Source organism: Drosophila willistoni, chromosome 3R, assembly GCF_018902025.1.
Source record: "Drosophila willistoni isolate 14030-0811.24 chromosome 3R, UCI_dwil_1.1, whole genome shotgun sequence".
Classification (NCBI taxonomy): domain Eukaryota; kingdom Metazoa; phylum Arthropoda; class Insecta; order Diptera; family Drosophilidae; genus Drosophila; species Drosophila willistoni.
The window spans coordinates 3,473,107-3,486,556 of record NC_061086.1 but is presented as its reverse complement, the minus strand read 5'-3'; the positions used below and the strand labels follow the sequence as shown (position 1 = coordinate 3,486,556).

The following is a 13,450-nucleotide window of genomic DNA, read 5'->3' as shown; positions in this document are numbered from 1 at the left end:
ATTAATTTAACATTTAAATAAAATAACTTAACTTTTAATCATTAAAGAATTTCATGAATTTCTGTTGTAATAATTTGTACGTATTAAGAAGTGAAAAGCAAAAAATATAATATATAATGAATTAACAAATAAAAGGTTTAATTTATAAATTATTTAGTTTATTGGTTTTTGTTTATTATTGTGTGTTTATTATTTCAAAAATATAGTTCATTGTATATATTATTTTTTAATATTTAAGTTTTTCAAAGTCTATCAAAGTTTTTGTTGTAAATTAACTAAAAAATATGTAGGTAAGTGGCTTTGTTTCGCGTGTGTATGTGTGTGTTTGTTTGTGTTTTGAGTGGGCGTGTACTTAAGTACTTGTAAATAATTTACAGTTCATTGTGCGCATATTTAGGTTTCAACTCTTCAATGCGCTTAATGAAATCGGATTTCTCCAGACAACCATCACAGCTCTCATCCCAATCGTTAAGAATCTTTTTCAGATCTCGAACTTTTAGTTTTTTCAAGTCCACGTTGTTTAAATCAATTTGTTTCTCTACAAAAAAAAATTCACAATAATATTCGTATGTATTAATGCCTCCTCCATTGGGTCTCCACCGTCACTTACCATATCGCAAGTCACAAATTTGAGCATCCTTCTTTTTAAGTTTCTCGCAAATCTTCTCTGCGGGCATGGACCAACTCAAAGGCTTACTCAGCTCGTTCAATATGCCTGTGGCTGACTCCTCTAATCCTCCCAAATAATAGCACTATGTGACGTGGTTACAAGATGAAAATTAGGTATACGTGTTATTTTCCATCGATCAATGGAATTCCATAATGCCGGCTACTCACGAATCTGTGCTCCTTGTTCTTCTGAGTCTTGCAGTACTTCTTGAAGGCAACCTCAATCAGTTTGTAGTCCTTTTTCGTCGCATCGTCCAAAGAGCTTGCAAATTTTCTTACAGTCTTTACACAAACTAAAAGTACATCAAATCCGAATCAACCTCATCCAGAATTTTACACTTACGTGGCCAAACACCTACCTTCGCAATCTTCCTCTTTCAGAGCCAGCGTGGTTTGATATATTCCAGCCAGGCAACAAATCACTAGCAGCATGTGTAAAGTATTCATTTTGAAATTTAAATATTTGCTACTCCTTTACCGTCTAAGTTTGATTTATAAATGTTATGTTTTATTTTCTATATAATTTCTAGCTGAGTGTGCTGGCGCGATAAATCGATGTAAATTTTTCGATGTCGATGTATCGACGTTGAACCCAGTAAACATATTATATGATATATGTACATATATGTACATATATTATTATATATGAATTTTTATATATTTTTTTATATTTTACTGAATTATTTGTATATTATGGTTTTGAATAATATAATTATATTATAACTAGCGAAAAAAGTTGGTAAAGCCTACAATTCCGAAGACCACCTTTTTGTGCATACCCTGAGGCGCTATTAAAAATTACTGTAAGAGCTTGCCCTTAATAAACTAATATCACGACCTGTTATTTCTTACCCGGTATATTGTACCATATAGAAAAAGGGTTTTTATACCCTTGCAAAAAGGGTATATTAATTTTGGTCAGAAGTGTGCAACGCATAGAAGGAAGCATTTCCGACCATATAAAGTATATATATTCTTGATCAGCACGACGAGACGAGTTCAAATAGCCATGTCCGTCCGTCCGTCCGTCCGTCCGTCTGTCCGTCTGTCCGTCCGTCTGGATCAACGCAAACTCCTCCTAGACCGTAAAAGATACAGAGCTGAAATTTTGCATGTAGGCTTGTATATACTGCAGGCGTTGTATATCTCGGATTCAGCTGGATCGGATCACTATATCATATAGCTCCCATACAAATGGCAAAGTCACTGTGACTTTTCTCAATAACTTTGTTATTTTCTGAGCTATTGTCATGAAATTTCATATTGGTGAGTTAATTACACATATAAACGACTGTGCCAAATTTGATCAAGATCGGGTGACTATATCATATAGCTCCCATAGAAACGATCTTTCGAAAACAGTGACTTTTGTCAATAACTTCGTTACTTTTGACGCGATTGCTTTCAAATTAAACATTTGTTAGTTTAATTTATCTGTTAATGACTGTGCTGAATTTGATAAAGATCGGGTTACTATATCATATAGCTCCCATAGGAACGATCGGTGGAAAACAGTGACTTTGATCAATATCTTCGTTATTTCCTATACTAAGATTGTAGGCCGTTCTTTCGCAAATGTTAGCCTTTTTTGCTTGAACGTTTTTCCACTTTGATGGCTTTAGGTAAGGAAAGAGTTACCATAAAAGTTGCAAGGGTATACAAACTTTGACGCGGTCGAAGTTAGCCCCGGCCCTCTGGTTTTTAAATAAAAAATTCCAAAGTAACGGCGTGCCTTCCGTTGGTGTTATTTGGTTAGATTACGACCTATTCGGAATTGTAGGCTTTACCAACTTTTTTCGCTTCATTTAGTTGCAGGTATGGCTATTGCAATTCTGGAGTTCTTTAGCAAGGTCTGCTGATGATAGAACTTGGTGGTTCTTGAAATAGCTATACAGACAACCTGCTCACCTTTTTGTGCTATCATTGAAATAATCTTCGTTTGGAAGATTGAGCTCGAGCCGTCTAAATCGCAAGGTTTGATTTCAATTTCAAATAGGTCGTAATCTAACCAAATTATTATATATATAAATATACATATATTTCAAATTTTTTATTATTTTAATGATTCGATCTGGACCACAGCCGCAAATATAAATCCAGGTATCTTTCATCCGGCAGTTGTTGCATGAAGCACCTGTTGCATGTTAATATCTTAAATATTTGTAAGTACATTAGTTTTAATACATTTTTCTATTATTAATAATATTTGTAAGTGTTAGTGCTAATTTGGTTTAACAATATTTGTAAGTAGATTGATTCTAAATAAAAATATAAACTTATATCTAAATTGTTTATAATTAGCAATTAGAAAAAACTATTAAATAATGCAATTTTTTGCATTTTGGGACACGATCCCAAAATAATTTGGTCTCCGTGGGACCATCAAATTTCCAAGTTTTCCAAGCTTTAGCCAAAGATAGCGAGAATGTGACCAATTTCGCAGAGGAGGAGTATTCCTATGTATCTGGACCGCCGGTATTACCCCTTCATTTTGCCAGAGCAGAAATATTTTGGTATTAGTTAAATATAATGAATTCTGAGAAATATTCGATCTATAGTATTATTGTTCATGTTAATTAGAGATAGTCGTGTCTAATCAAATCTAATTAATTTGTTAAGAATCCAAAAATTTAGTTTGAATTCATTTTGTATTTCTAATGTAAATATATAAACATATGTTTTCTCTCAGTGCAAAATTCGCCGGAGCCATACAAAATTGGCACTCACGCCGCAATTTCTTGGCCCTCGAAAAATCGCGTGAGTAAAACGCTCGAAGCCCAATAGGGTGCCGCGAAGAGTGCTGCCAGTTAGTCATAAAAACATTTAAAACAACCCGGTAAACTTAAAAAGTTGCAGTAAATTAAAAATTTAAAAAATTTTGTAAACAAAACGAATATGCATTTAAAGCTGGCTCAAATCGTTTTTTTTTTTAAATTATACAGCTGTACTTGATTACTTTATAATGAGAGAATTATAGTTTTATAAGAATTAAAGGATCCTCACAAAAACTACATGTATGTCTTTTATGAAAATAACACAATTGTTATTAAACCTATGTATACTACATCACTCTCTCAGTTTTCACAAAACTAACAGCAAAGTAAATTTTTTTAAATCAGCATAGTATTGCCCGAGACCTCGTAGTGTAAAGAAGTATAAAGAAGTGCTGAATTTGTAATCGAGTTGAAAATAATTTTTTTAAATTTACTTAATTCCTTTATTAAGTGTGAAACATTCAATTTAAAAGCGAAACACAAAATGTCTGAAGTAATTTATTGTTGTTTTTTACCAACCGTGAAAAACGATACGGATCGTATAACTTCATTAACCGTTCGAGGAACTTTGCAAAAGAAATCCCAAGAGTAAGCACATCGGAATTCGCATTAAATTATATTTTATATATATTTTTAATTATATTTAAATATATATAAAATATAATACAATGTGCAAACTATTGAGTTTGCATTAGTCATGAAGTACAAATTCGTGGGACTCCGCCTTGGTATGTTTAATATGTACATACCAAGAATTATGACTCTGCGGCTAGAGTAATACCACTATGAGAAAAGTTTTCTCAGAAAATCATAAATTACATTATTCTTTTGTTTCACTTTAAGGTTTTCTATAAACTTTGTCAACAATCCAACCAACACAGACAATATCACGTATCAATTTAAAATGGAGATACCTAAACAGAAAATCGTTGAGACCCACAAAAAGGAGGGCAAATGGAGCAACACCGAAAAGGAAACATATCTTAATGGTAGTGCTGGCGATTCTATCTCACACACGGACACTGAATTTTTTCTTGAATTTGTATTTAACTATAAAAATTCTACAATAAGGGTCAACCGAGTAGTGGATGGAAATGAAGGAAAGGGTTATAATCATATCTGCGAATACGATACCCTGTTCGATCTATTCGAAATACAAGCCGTTCAGATATGGGGAGATGTGAAGAAGATATTGACATTTACTATGAAATACGACTAACAATTTGAATGGTTAAATTTTTAAACAACATTTTGTGTAAAACATTTTTTTTTATAAAATCTCAAGATTTTTGAGGAAATTTAACTGATTTTATAGTTCCAGTTTCGGTAGAACGTAAACAAATCAATTTTTTTTTAAATTACAACCGCTAAGAGTGTTGCCAGATAGTTCAAAATTTAAACGACTTTCTATACTTTGGCGTTAAATTTAAATATTAGTTACAAATTACAAAATTGCAATTTTAAATATATATACAAAAATTTTAAATATATACATGTGAAGTTGGTTTATTGGCACATCGATTTATTTTTTTTAATTAATCAGCTGTTGCTTGATCACTTTTTGGGACTTGCGCTGTGCTTTTAAATAAAAATCAGTGGCGCACGTTTTGAAGGACCCTTAGAGGATTAACGACCCTTACAAAATTAAGGATATTGCAATTTTCTTTTGATATTGGATCAGAGTTATGTTTTAAAAATGAAATTCGATTTTAAATTATGTGTGCATATTAAGCCCTAAATGAAAATTTTGCATTTGTGCTTTCTTTTGTACTCTTAATAACCCTCTATTAAAATATTTCGCCTGAGCACTTGTCATTCAATATGAGAATGAGCTCCAAATTTATTCTCTCTCTCAGTATTGACTCAGAACGCGGCAAGAACACAGTCGTCGTGGTCACGCGCCCGCCCCCGACCGCCTCCACCAGAAGAGAAAACGGCTAAACAAACCAAAATTAATTCTCAAATATGTGCTTCGTCTTCGTATCGAGCGTAAAGTACACAAAACGTGACGTTGTAAAGCGATCTTTGACTTGAAACAGTTTTTCCCCTTCGACGGAGTAAAAATCGGCCCCAGTATTGCCCGAGACCCCAAAGTGTAAAGAGGTGGGAGCTGCCTGTGAAGTTTTCCAATTCAATTTGTAACCGTTAGCAACTGAATTCTTACAAGTCACACAAACAAAATTAAATTGTTTACATATATAATATATATATTTGCAACTTGTCGACTTCGTGTGAAATACTTAACTTTAAAGCGGAACACAAGATGCCTAATGTGAAGTATTTGTGTGTTTTACCCACGGTGGAAAAGGATACGGATCGTTTAACTAAATTAACCGTCCGCGGAACTTTAACAGGGAACCCACAAGAGTAAGTACAGGCTTAGGCAAATATTTTCTTTAGTTTTTAAAGAAATATCGATTTGCTTAGAAGGACCTATAAATAGGTCGCCGCTAGCCGGTTTGCGTGCAGAAAATTCCACAAGAGATTTATATCGGGCATATGAGGGAAAATACTATAAAAAAATAAACATTCCTAGTTTAATGACAGCAAATATATACATAATATATCTTATCTATCAGGGTGATAATTTGTAAACAGTTTATTGATTTAGATTATTCTTTGTTTTATTTTTCGTTCATTCGTTGCTTGCTTCTCCATTTGAATAATCAACCCATCATCAATGACATCATCAAAGTCCATTTTTTGTTGTTTTTGTTTTGTTTTTGTATTCAACTAATCAGAAGCCACGCGCTGAAGATACCGGCAAAGCAGAAAAAAGACAAAAAAAAAAAGACAGAAACAAAACACAAAAATTTGAAATGGTAAAATCATTCTTTAAAATGATGTCAATAAATCATGGAAGCATTTCAGTTAAATGGTTTCCATCATCTTCTACACCATTATACATATGTACAAACGCAATGACAGATCCGGGTCCCCAAAGACCAGTGTAATGGGAGCGGAGAAAGGCCCTCTACTGAAGTTGGTTTTTAATCTTGTTCGAAAGAAATTGATAACAATAACACATGCTGATAGGTAACCATACTACGTATGTCAATACTAAGTACGGGAAATATGACAAATTTCCTAGATAAGTTCTTACATTTACTCACAATGCAGCTCAACACTAAAAGTGCATGATTCATCTAATAATACATCAAATTCCACAAATTTTTTGGGACTCCACCTTCACATGCTTGGCACGTTTTTCACACCGCAAAAATACAAACATAAGCACATGTATACATACATACATATATAGAAACTTGATGGACCACCATGTGGGCCCCAAACCAAGCATTATGACTCAGCGACTTAACATTAGCATTTGCCTTTGCCATAGCCGGGTCAAATGGCACCTGTCGTCATAGTCATAAAAGCCATTAGCATACGGCTAAATAAACAATTCAGTAGTTTAACTGTTCAGTATATAATAATATTATACATTTAACACAACTAGCCGGATGTTTCTTGATAGGAAACATTATTGCGGGCAGAAGAAAGCGTTACCAACTCTTTAAAGTATATTCATTTCTGAACAGAATCAAAGTCGAGTCCATCTAGACATGCTCGTCTGTTCTAACTCGTAGATATCGAAAACTATAAAAGCTAATGCTATCAAATTTAATGAATCGATTCACTTTAATTGTACACTGAGTTAGTTAATATGTTTAAAATGTTTGCCAACACCTTTACACGCAACAAAAAATTCTTATCTTTCGTAATATTTCTGGAATCGTAAATAATATAGAACCCAAATATTTGTTACCAATATGCATTGCTCCACTAAATTTTATTAGAAAATATTTACGAAACTTCGGCTATACCAAATTTTGTATATAATATTTTTACAACAAATACAAAAAATTCTTATCTTTCGTAATATTTCTGGAATCGTAAATAATAAAGAACCCTAATATTTATTACCAATATGCATTGCTCCACTAAATTTTATTAGAAAATGTTTACGAATCTTCGGCTATACCAAATTTTGTATATAATATTTTTACATGTTCAATGCACACATCTTATTGAAATTTAAGAATACGATGTTTCACAGTATCTCACACTATCTCAATAGTAAATTTCATGAAGATACTTCAACTCCTTCACCTATTTAAAGTCCCATCCTGACGTAATAAATAGCTCAAACACCCAACTTTATTCCAATAGCTTTCGAGATTTCTTATGGTGATCTACAACACTTTATCGGATCGGAATCGTCTTCTTCCCTGCGTTATAAACATCTGAACAATTTCATAATAAAAAAGAGTATAAATTTTGATTATCTAAAAGGGCACTTAATAGGCGCTAAGCTTTAGTTGAAATAGTTATTTCCCTTATTGCACCATTCGGCGTAACGAATTGCCTACTTAAGTAGAAAGACGCTGCATTCCTTGAAACTAAAAACCGAAACAAATACTCGAGATTTTAAACTGCGGTAACTTCTTTTGAATAATCTAAAATCTACGAATTTAATATACAATCAAAGCAATTTAGAGACTTTAATTGGGGTTGCCATTAAATCGGATGACTACGAATTAAGCTAACTTGACTATTCTTTTCCTCCACCCACAGGTTCTCGGTAAATTTTGTCAACGATCCAACCTGCACAGACAACATCACGTATCATTTTAAGGTACTGGTACGCCTACAGACCATTATTGAGAACTACAAACAGAAAGGCGAATGGAGCTTATCCCACAAGGAGACGTATCTTAATATATTCGATGGTACTGGTAGCATAGATAGCAAAAGTGATCTGATCAATAATAATAATGCTGCCGATGCTATCTCATCCACAGAAACTGATTTTTATCTTGAATTTACATTAGACTATGCTAATTCCACAATAGTGGTTTATCAATTGAGGGACTCGGGTCATAATTTCATTTGCGAATACAATACTCTATTCGATCTAACCGAAATACAAGCCGTCCAGATATGGGGAGATGTGCAAAAGATTAATCTCTTTGCCATGGGATACGATTAAACCAATGAACAAAAGGTAGTGTTAGGTTTATGTTTCCTTCTTAATCATCTGCACTTGGTTTCGGAGTACACTCTGCAGTTTGCTTTGCTTGATTTAGTGATTAGTGCTTGCTACTATCGAATAATAGTATTGTTTGTAGATTTTGGTGGCTTCCTTTAAAGTATTATTTGTACATGGTTATTATATGTAGTTAAGCCAAAGACTTTTTATCTTTTGCTGCTAAAAATATTCCATTGTTTGACCCAGTATTATGTTTGTAATTTCATTAAATAATCCGAATTTCATCGGAAACTTATTGGTTTGGTTTCGTTATTATTTACGTTTGGTTTTGAACGTGCTTGCTTCCATTTTTCACCATTCGCATGCATTATTTAAAGGCAACTTTTTCGATGAAATTTAATTGAATTTCCCATTTTTCCAGTTTCGAGAGAGCAAAACAGAAAAACCAACCGAACCTAACCAAATATATTATGTATGTATGTATTCACATAAACAAATGGACCTGTTGCCATCTGCTTAATAATATCCTATAAGTGTTTCATATGATTTAAAACCAAAACAATTAATAAATAACTTTTATCTATAATTTACACGTACACTTATTTACATACACATATTTATTCATTCATTGGGGAAGTGTATTTTAATTTTTCTGAATAGGTTTTTACCTTAAAAAAAGGTAATCTACATTATGAGATAAGTATTTACAGATTTCACTTGAGCTCTTTAAACTTATATTGAGAAAATAAGGAGAAAAAACAATCGCTTTAAGAATGAAACAGCCTCAAAAATTTTTAAAAAGAGAAAACAAATTCAAATAAATGATAAAGCAAAATAATAAAGCTAATATTGCACTGGTAAGAAGAATCGAAATAATTATAAATAAAATTCATTAGGACAAACTAAAATTACGACCAATCTGAAGTGTCGAAAGAGGCAAGATAAAACAGGTCGAACGACTAGAAAGCATTAAAAGTATAAATAAAATCCTTAGCCTATTTTTCAATTTTTTGTTCTGCTTGCTGAAATTGCGGGAAACCCAACTGGACAAAATTGGCCAGCGAATTGGAATCGGGAGGTGCTTGAGTTATGGTTATGGTATTGCCGGCTAAATCTTGGGTGGTAACCACATGCATAATTTGCGGTTGCTGTTGCTGCTGATGTTGCTGGGCTGCTGCATGGTTTGTGGTTGTCTGTTGAGATTTGTTGCTGACTTTTACCTCGTACAGATCCTTGAGAAATCAATGAAATGTTAAGTCAATCGATTGGAAGGTTGTCATAATATTATCCTACCTTATTGGCGGCTACTTGATTGACGTTTGTCGAAACTGCTGCTGGCTTTTTATGCATCTCCCGATGTTTCTCATAATGCAATTTTGATGCAAAGTTTTTATTACATATATCGCAACTATACAAGGTCTCGTTGGGAGGCTGCGCATGAATCCTGTTGGATAAGAAGAAATCATTTAGTATTTTCACCAAACATTGCTCTGAAAATTTGACTAACCGTTTATGTTTGTTTAGATTATCCTTGCGGGAGAAGAACTTCTTGCATACCTCACAGGTGAACATCTTCTGCCCCGAATGTGAAATGAGATGCCGCGACAAGTGCTCCTTGCGGCTGAATGCCTTATCACAGCCCTCTTCGGTACATCTAAAGGGACGTATGCCGTCGTGCAGCTTCACATGCTGAGTGAGATGTTCCTTTTTCTTGAATTCCCGCATGCAGGTGGGACAGGTCAAGGAGCTGACTGAAGTGCCAGTTAATGGCTCGTTTGTCGGGAGTGGTTCAGCTGTTGGACCAGGAAGAATCTGTTGTTGGGGACGGGATTTCTTGTCTGCGGTCTCTACGGTAGGAAGCGGTGGTCTTTTTATGCATTTCTTGTGTTGACTTGCTATAGGCGTTGGCTGAATTTGTGGAGCCACAGAAACCGTAATGGGTGGATGAGTGGGTAGAGAGATCGGTGTGGGGGTTGGATTGGTCGGGCTCGGCGTAGATTTAGGCTGCGGTTTACTTAATGTATGCTGCTGATTGGGAGCAGTGGATGATATGCGACTTATGGTTATATTCTGTTTGTTTAGCTGTGGTAATTTGGCGGGTGCAGAAGTAGTAGGCGTCGCCTGATGGTTGAGCTGCTTTGTGGCCACCTTCGTAATGGTTGTAATCGAGTTCAGTCTCTGCTGATGTGCAGCTGATGTAGTCGGCAACGGTTGTGCCTTCATTTGAGTCACCAAACGATTGGGTTGAGCCTGCGAAGCAGCAGCAGGAGCGGATGAACTGCTGTTCTTAACTGGTAACTGCGGTCTTTGTCTCGGAGAGGGCGTTTTAAAAGTGCCCATCTCATTTCCCATGCTAGGCGGCGTTGATGCACTGATCTGATCTGATTTAACAACATTCCGTATGACCAACTGTGGATTTGTTGTCATGGTGGATTGAGGCGATCGTATAATCTGTTGCGACGTGACCTGAGCTTGCCTTGGCGGCGTATGCGGACTCGGACTCGGACTTGGTTGCTGCTGCTGTTGTTGTGTTAAGGCTTGCGTCAGGAATTGACTCTGTATGGGAACTGATGTCTGCGGAGTTAGCTGCAATGTGGCTGGTATGGAGGTGGGAGTTAATTGCATTATGGGTTGGCCGTCTGCTGTCGCCAATTGTGGTTGCAACTTCATCTGCACTTGGTAGGTAGTCGGCAGCACTAAATTCTTGGTGTCTATGTGGAAAAGAGCCATCGTTACATATAACACACACAGATATACGTATATAAGTAAAGTTTACCTATGTGAGCGACAATTTGTTGATCCGAATTCTCATCTCTTATGGTAATGGGCAGGAAACATTTGTTGGGCGAAAGAAGATTGCCAGCCGTGGTCTGGTGGTTGCCCGTCAATGTGGAAAGCAGAGATGATGCATTGAATTGCGGTTGAACAGGAGCAGCTGGGGCAGGAGCAGCAGCCACTCCTCCTCCAGGCATTAATTGCAACTGGATTTGTGGCGCTGCCGCAAACTGAGGTTGTACACTTGCCGCTTGCGGCAATGCAGCCGGAGTGGAGATTACAAAATTTAATTTCGGCTTCTTATTATCTCCGGAATCTTCAAATTGATTCTGACCCTGCAGTTGACTTGTGAGCTGTTGAAGTTGCTGTTGCAATTGCAATTGTTGCAGCTGTTGCCAAAGACCTGGATCATTGAGATTCAGCTGCGTGGTAGCCATCTGCAGAGGTGCAGCTGCACTTGGTGGAGCTGCAACTTGGCTTGGTTGTGGAGCTGCTGCTTGTGTTACAGTAGCAGCTTGCATTGTCTGAGCTTTTATGTCCTTTTTGCCCAATGGTGTAATCTTGATGTCCGGCTTTAGACGAATAAACTCCTCCAGAACACTAAGGATTAACAGAGAGGAAGAAGACCATTAGATTGATTGAAGCTCAACTGGATGGGGCTGGCAGTATGGGCTTACATTATTTTGCATGCTCTTAACTATTATCAAAGACTAACCATGTCTCAAATTAATTGTAAATTATTAATTTCATAAAACGAATATTTTCAAATCATGATATAGACTTAAAAAAACATGAAATTGTGCCCAAATACATATATTAGCATAAATCTTGCAATCGGAAACTTGGAATATTACTTTTGTTTCTCCGTTTTAACTGGGATCTCGGGTTGAATTGCTATGGTCTGCGGTTGAAGATGATGCTGATTGGAGTTATCCACTGTGATGGTATACTGCTGTTGCGGCTGCATGCTCACTGCTTGTATTATGGAGCTAATTAGATCATTTGATGGCGCATTCTGTTGCTGGCTGCTTGTCCCCAGTACACTTAGGCTCTTACCACTGTCACTGATGGCATCTTTTATATAGATTTTATCCTCACTTGGCACAGTCCGAATGTTGAGGCAATTACTCAGCATTGTTTGTGAGTTCTTGCAAACGTTGCGATATTCATAAATTTGCTCCACCTGCTGCACACACTGACCACACACTACCTTGGGCAGGCGGTCTTTTTCGTCGATCTGTGGAGCAGGACTTTGAGAAATGGCGCCATTTTCGTTAATTCGGTATGAGTACTCACCTGAAGACCCAAACATTCTGCGATTTTATGTTGAAGATTCTTAGCGCTGCCCTCTGGCGAATAGATGTTGATATTCTGCTCGATGGTGGCTGTTGAAGTGCAAATCCGGCACAGATCATAATAATTGATGCATCGCAGATTTGAGTTACCGTTTGAGCTCATTTTTGTTGCTATTATTGTTTTCTTTTTCTGTTTGTTTTCTGTTTTCCCGCCGTTAGAGCAGACACGGGAGTGAAAAACACTTTTTCCAGTCACTGGGAAATACGCATTGTGTATACTCGATTTAGGTATTTAACTTGGCGGTTAGTAAAAGCGCACATGAGTATTGTTTTTATTGTTTTGTTTATTGCACATGAAAAAGTTGTTTTCTTCTATTTTTTCCCCTCCCGTCTGTGACGCTAACGTCGAACAATCGTTGGTACTATCGATAGTATCGATGGTTTTTTGAAATGGCGATAGCTTGATATTATTTTCAGACTATCGATTGTTTACAAAATTTTAAAAAATTGTATAAAATTATTAAATCTCATGGTGTTGCCTTATTAGCCTCTAAGAGTTAGAAATACCGAATATTTTGTTGAGTTTTTAGCTACAGTGTTAAATATTTTGTAAGTTGTATCTCAAATAGTATTAAGTGTAACATATAACGAATATTTAGTTTTTAGTATAAGGTAGAATATTGCGTACTGTGTTCCTTTTCTTAATTTTTCCTTCAGTTTACTTGAAGATTAAATCAAGTCTAAAAAAAAATTTGGTTTATATTATTTTGTTTTCCTTTGAATTTTGAATACTTAAACTTTAAAAGAAAAATTTTACTTTCAATTTATTTTTTTTTTTTATGTCTTGATGGACTTAGCAGAATCAAGATCCCTTTAAAAAGTAGTTTGTTGTTTTCCATTTTTTTTGTACATACCATGAGACAACAATATATGATGCTTTAAGT

General features: G+C 35.5%; 4 protein-coding genes across 8 annotated transcripts; 2 read left to right on the top strand and 2 right to left on the bottom strand.

Moving 5' to 3' along the window:
• Nucleotides 1–233: 233 nt before the first annotated feature.
• On the bottom strand, nucleotides 234–1,227 carry LOC6650919 (mesencephalic astrocyte-derived neurotrophic factor homolog). Its single transcript, XM_002072730.4, has 4 exons — nucleotides 1,029–1,227; nucleotides 838–962; nucleotides 611–752; nucleotides 234–538 (listed from the first exon to the last, which is right to left on the bottom strand). The coding sequence occupies exons 1-4, from the start codon at nucleotides 1,114–1,116 to the stop codon at nucleotides 372–374; spliced, it is 522 nt and encodes a 173-aa protein (XP_002072766.1). The 5' UTR covers nucleotides 1,117–1,227; the 3' UTR covers nucleotides 234–371.
• A 2,465-nt stretch (nucleotides 1,228–3,692) lies between these two features.
• Nucleotides 3,693–4,964, top strand: LOC111519461. Of its 3 annotated transcripts, none has more exons than XM_023180505.2 (2): nucleotides 3,693–4,031; nucleotides 4,287–4,964. In XM_023180505.2, exons 1-2 carry the CDS (start codon nucleotides 3,928–3,930, stop codon nucleotides 4,660–4,662), a joined length of 480 nt encoding a protein of 159 aa, XP_023036273.1. In that variant the 5' UTR covers nucleotides 3,693–3,927; the 3' UTR covers nucleotides 4,663–4,964. The 3 variants fall into 3 exon arrangements, 2 of the variants coding, with proteins under 2 accessions (XP_023036273.1, XP_023036274.2); XR_006953767.1 differs by lacking the exon at nucleotides 3,693–4,031 and adding an exon at nucleotides 4,038–4,171; XM_023180506.2 differs by lacking the exon at nucleotides 3,693–4,031 and adding an exon at nucleotides 4,069–4,217.
• A 353-nt stretch (nucleotides 4,965–5,317) lies between these two features.
• LOC6650918 lies at nucleotides 5,318–9,022 on the top strand. 2 transcript variants are annotated; one of them, XM_023179941.2, is made up of 3 exons: nucleotides 5,318–5,810; nucleotides 8,022–8,451; nucleotides 8,858–9,022. In XM_023179941.2, exons 1-2 carry the CDS (start codon nucleotides 5,707–5,709, stop codon nucleotides 8,434–8,436), a joined length of 519 nt encoding a protein of 172 aa, XP_023035709.1. In that variant the 5' UTR covers nucleotides 5,318–5,706; the 3' UTR covers nucleotides 8,437–8,451; nucleotides 8,858–9,022. The 2 variants fall into 2 exon arrangements, with proteins under 2 accessions (XP_023035709.1, XP_046865439.1); XM_047009483.1 differs by lacking the exon at nucleotides 8,858–9,022 and having other exon boundaries at nucleotides 8,022–8,176; nucleotides 8,249–8,731.
• On the bottom strand, nucleotides 9,018–12,925 carry LOC6650917 (Krueppel-like factor 10). 2 transcript variants are annotated; one of them, XM_002072728.3, is made up of 6 exons: nucleotides 12,508–12,925; nucleotides 12,066–12,448; nucleotides 11,213–11,811; nucleotides 9,944–11,147; nucleotides 9,730–9,880; nucleotides 9,018–9,668 (listed from the first exon to the last, which is right to left on the bottom strand). In XM_002072728.3, exons 1-6 carry the CDS (start codon nucleotides 12,667–12,669, stop codon nucleotides 9,432–9,434), a joined length of 2,736 nt encoding a protein of 911 aa, XP_002072764.1. In that variant the 5' UTR covers nucleotides 12,670–12,925; the 3' UTR covers nucleotides 9,018–9,431. The 2 variants fall into 2 exon arrangements, with proteins under 2 accessions (XP_002072764.1, XP_046865438.1); XM_047009482.1 differs by lacking the exons at nucleotides 12,066–12,448; nucleotides 12,508–12,925 and adding an exon at nucleotides 11,889–11,966.
• Nucleotides 12,926–13,450: the final 525 nt, after the last annotated feature.

Excerpts from the sequence above, each read along its gene's own strand:
- LOC111519461 (XM_023180505.2), top strand. The coding sequence starts at position 3,928 with ATGTCTGAAGTAATTTATTGTTGTTTTTTACCAACCGTGAAAAACGAT. Across the intron at positions 4,032-4,286 it reads TTGCAAAAGAAATCCCAAGA|GTTTTCTATAAACTTTGTCA; the intron begins GTAAGCACATCG and ends TTTCACTTTAAG.
- LOC6650917 (XM_002072728.3), bottom strand. The coding sequence starts at position 12,669 with ATGAGCTCAAACGGTAACTCAAATCTGCGATGCATCAATTATTATGAT. Across the intron at positions 11,148-11,212 it reads ACAAATTGTCGCTCACATAG|ACACCAAGAATTTAGTGCTG; the intron begins GTAAACTTTACT and ends TTTTCCACATAG. Across the intron at positions 9,669-9,729 it reads ATCAAGTAGCCGCCAATAAG|GATCTGTACGAGGTAAAAGT; the intron begins GTAGGATAATAT and ends TGATTTCTCAAG.
- LOC6650918 (XM_023179941.2), top strand. The coding sequence starts at position 5,707 with ATGCCTAATGTGAAGTATTTGTGTGTTTTACCCACGGTGGAAAAGGAT. Across the intron at positions 5,811-8,021 it reads TTAACAGGGAACCCACAAGA|GTTCTCGGTAAATTTTGTCA; the intron begins GTAAGTACAGGC and ends CTCCACCCACAG.
- LOC6650919 (XM_002072730.4), bottom strand. The coding sequence starts at position 1,116 with ATGAATACTTTACACATGCTGCTAGTGATTTGTTGCCTGGCTGGAATA. Across the intron at positions 963-1,028 it reads GAAAGAGGAAGATTGCGAAG|TTTGTGTAAAGACTGTAAGA; the intron begins GTAGGTGTTTGG and ends ATGTACTTTTAG. Across the intron at positions 753-837 it reads AGAACAAGGAGCACAGATTC|TGCTATTATTTGGGAGGATT; the intron begins GTGAGTAGCCGG and ends CACGTCACATAG.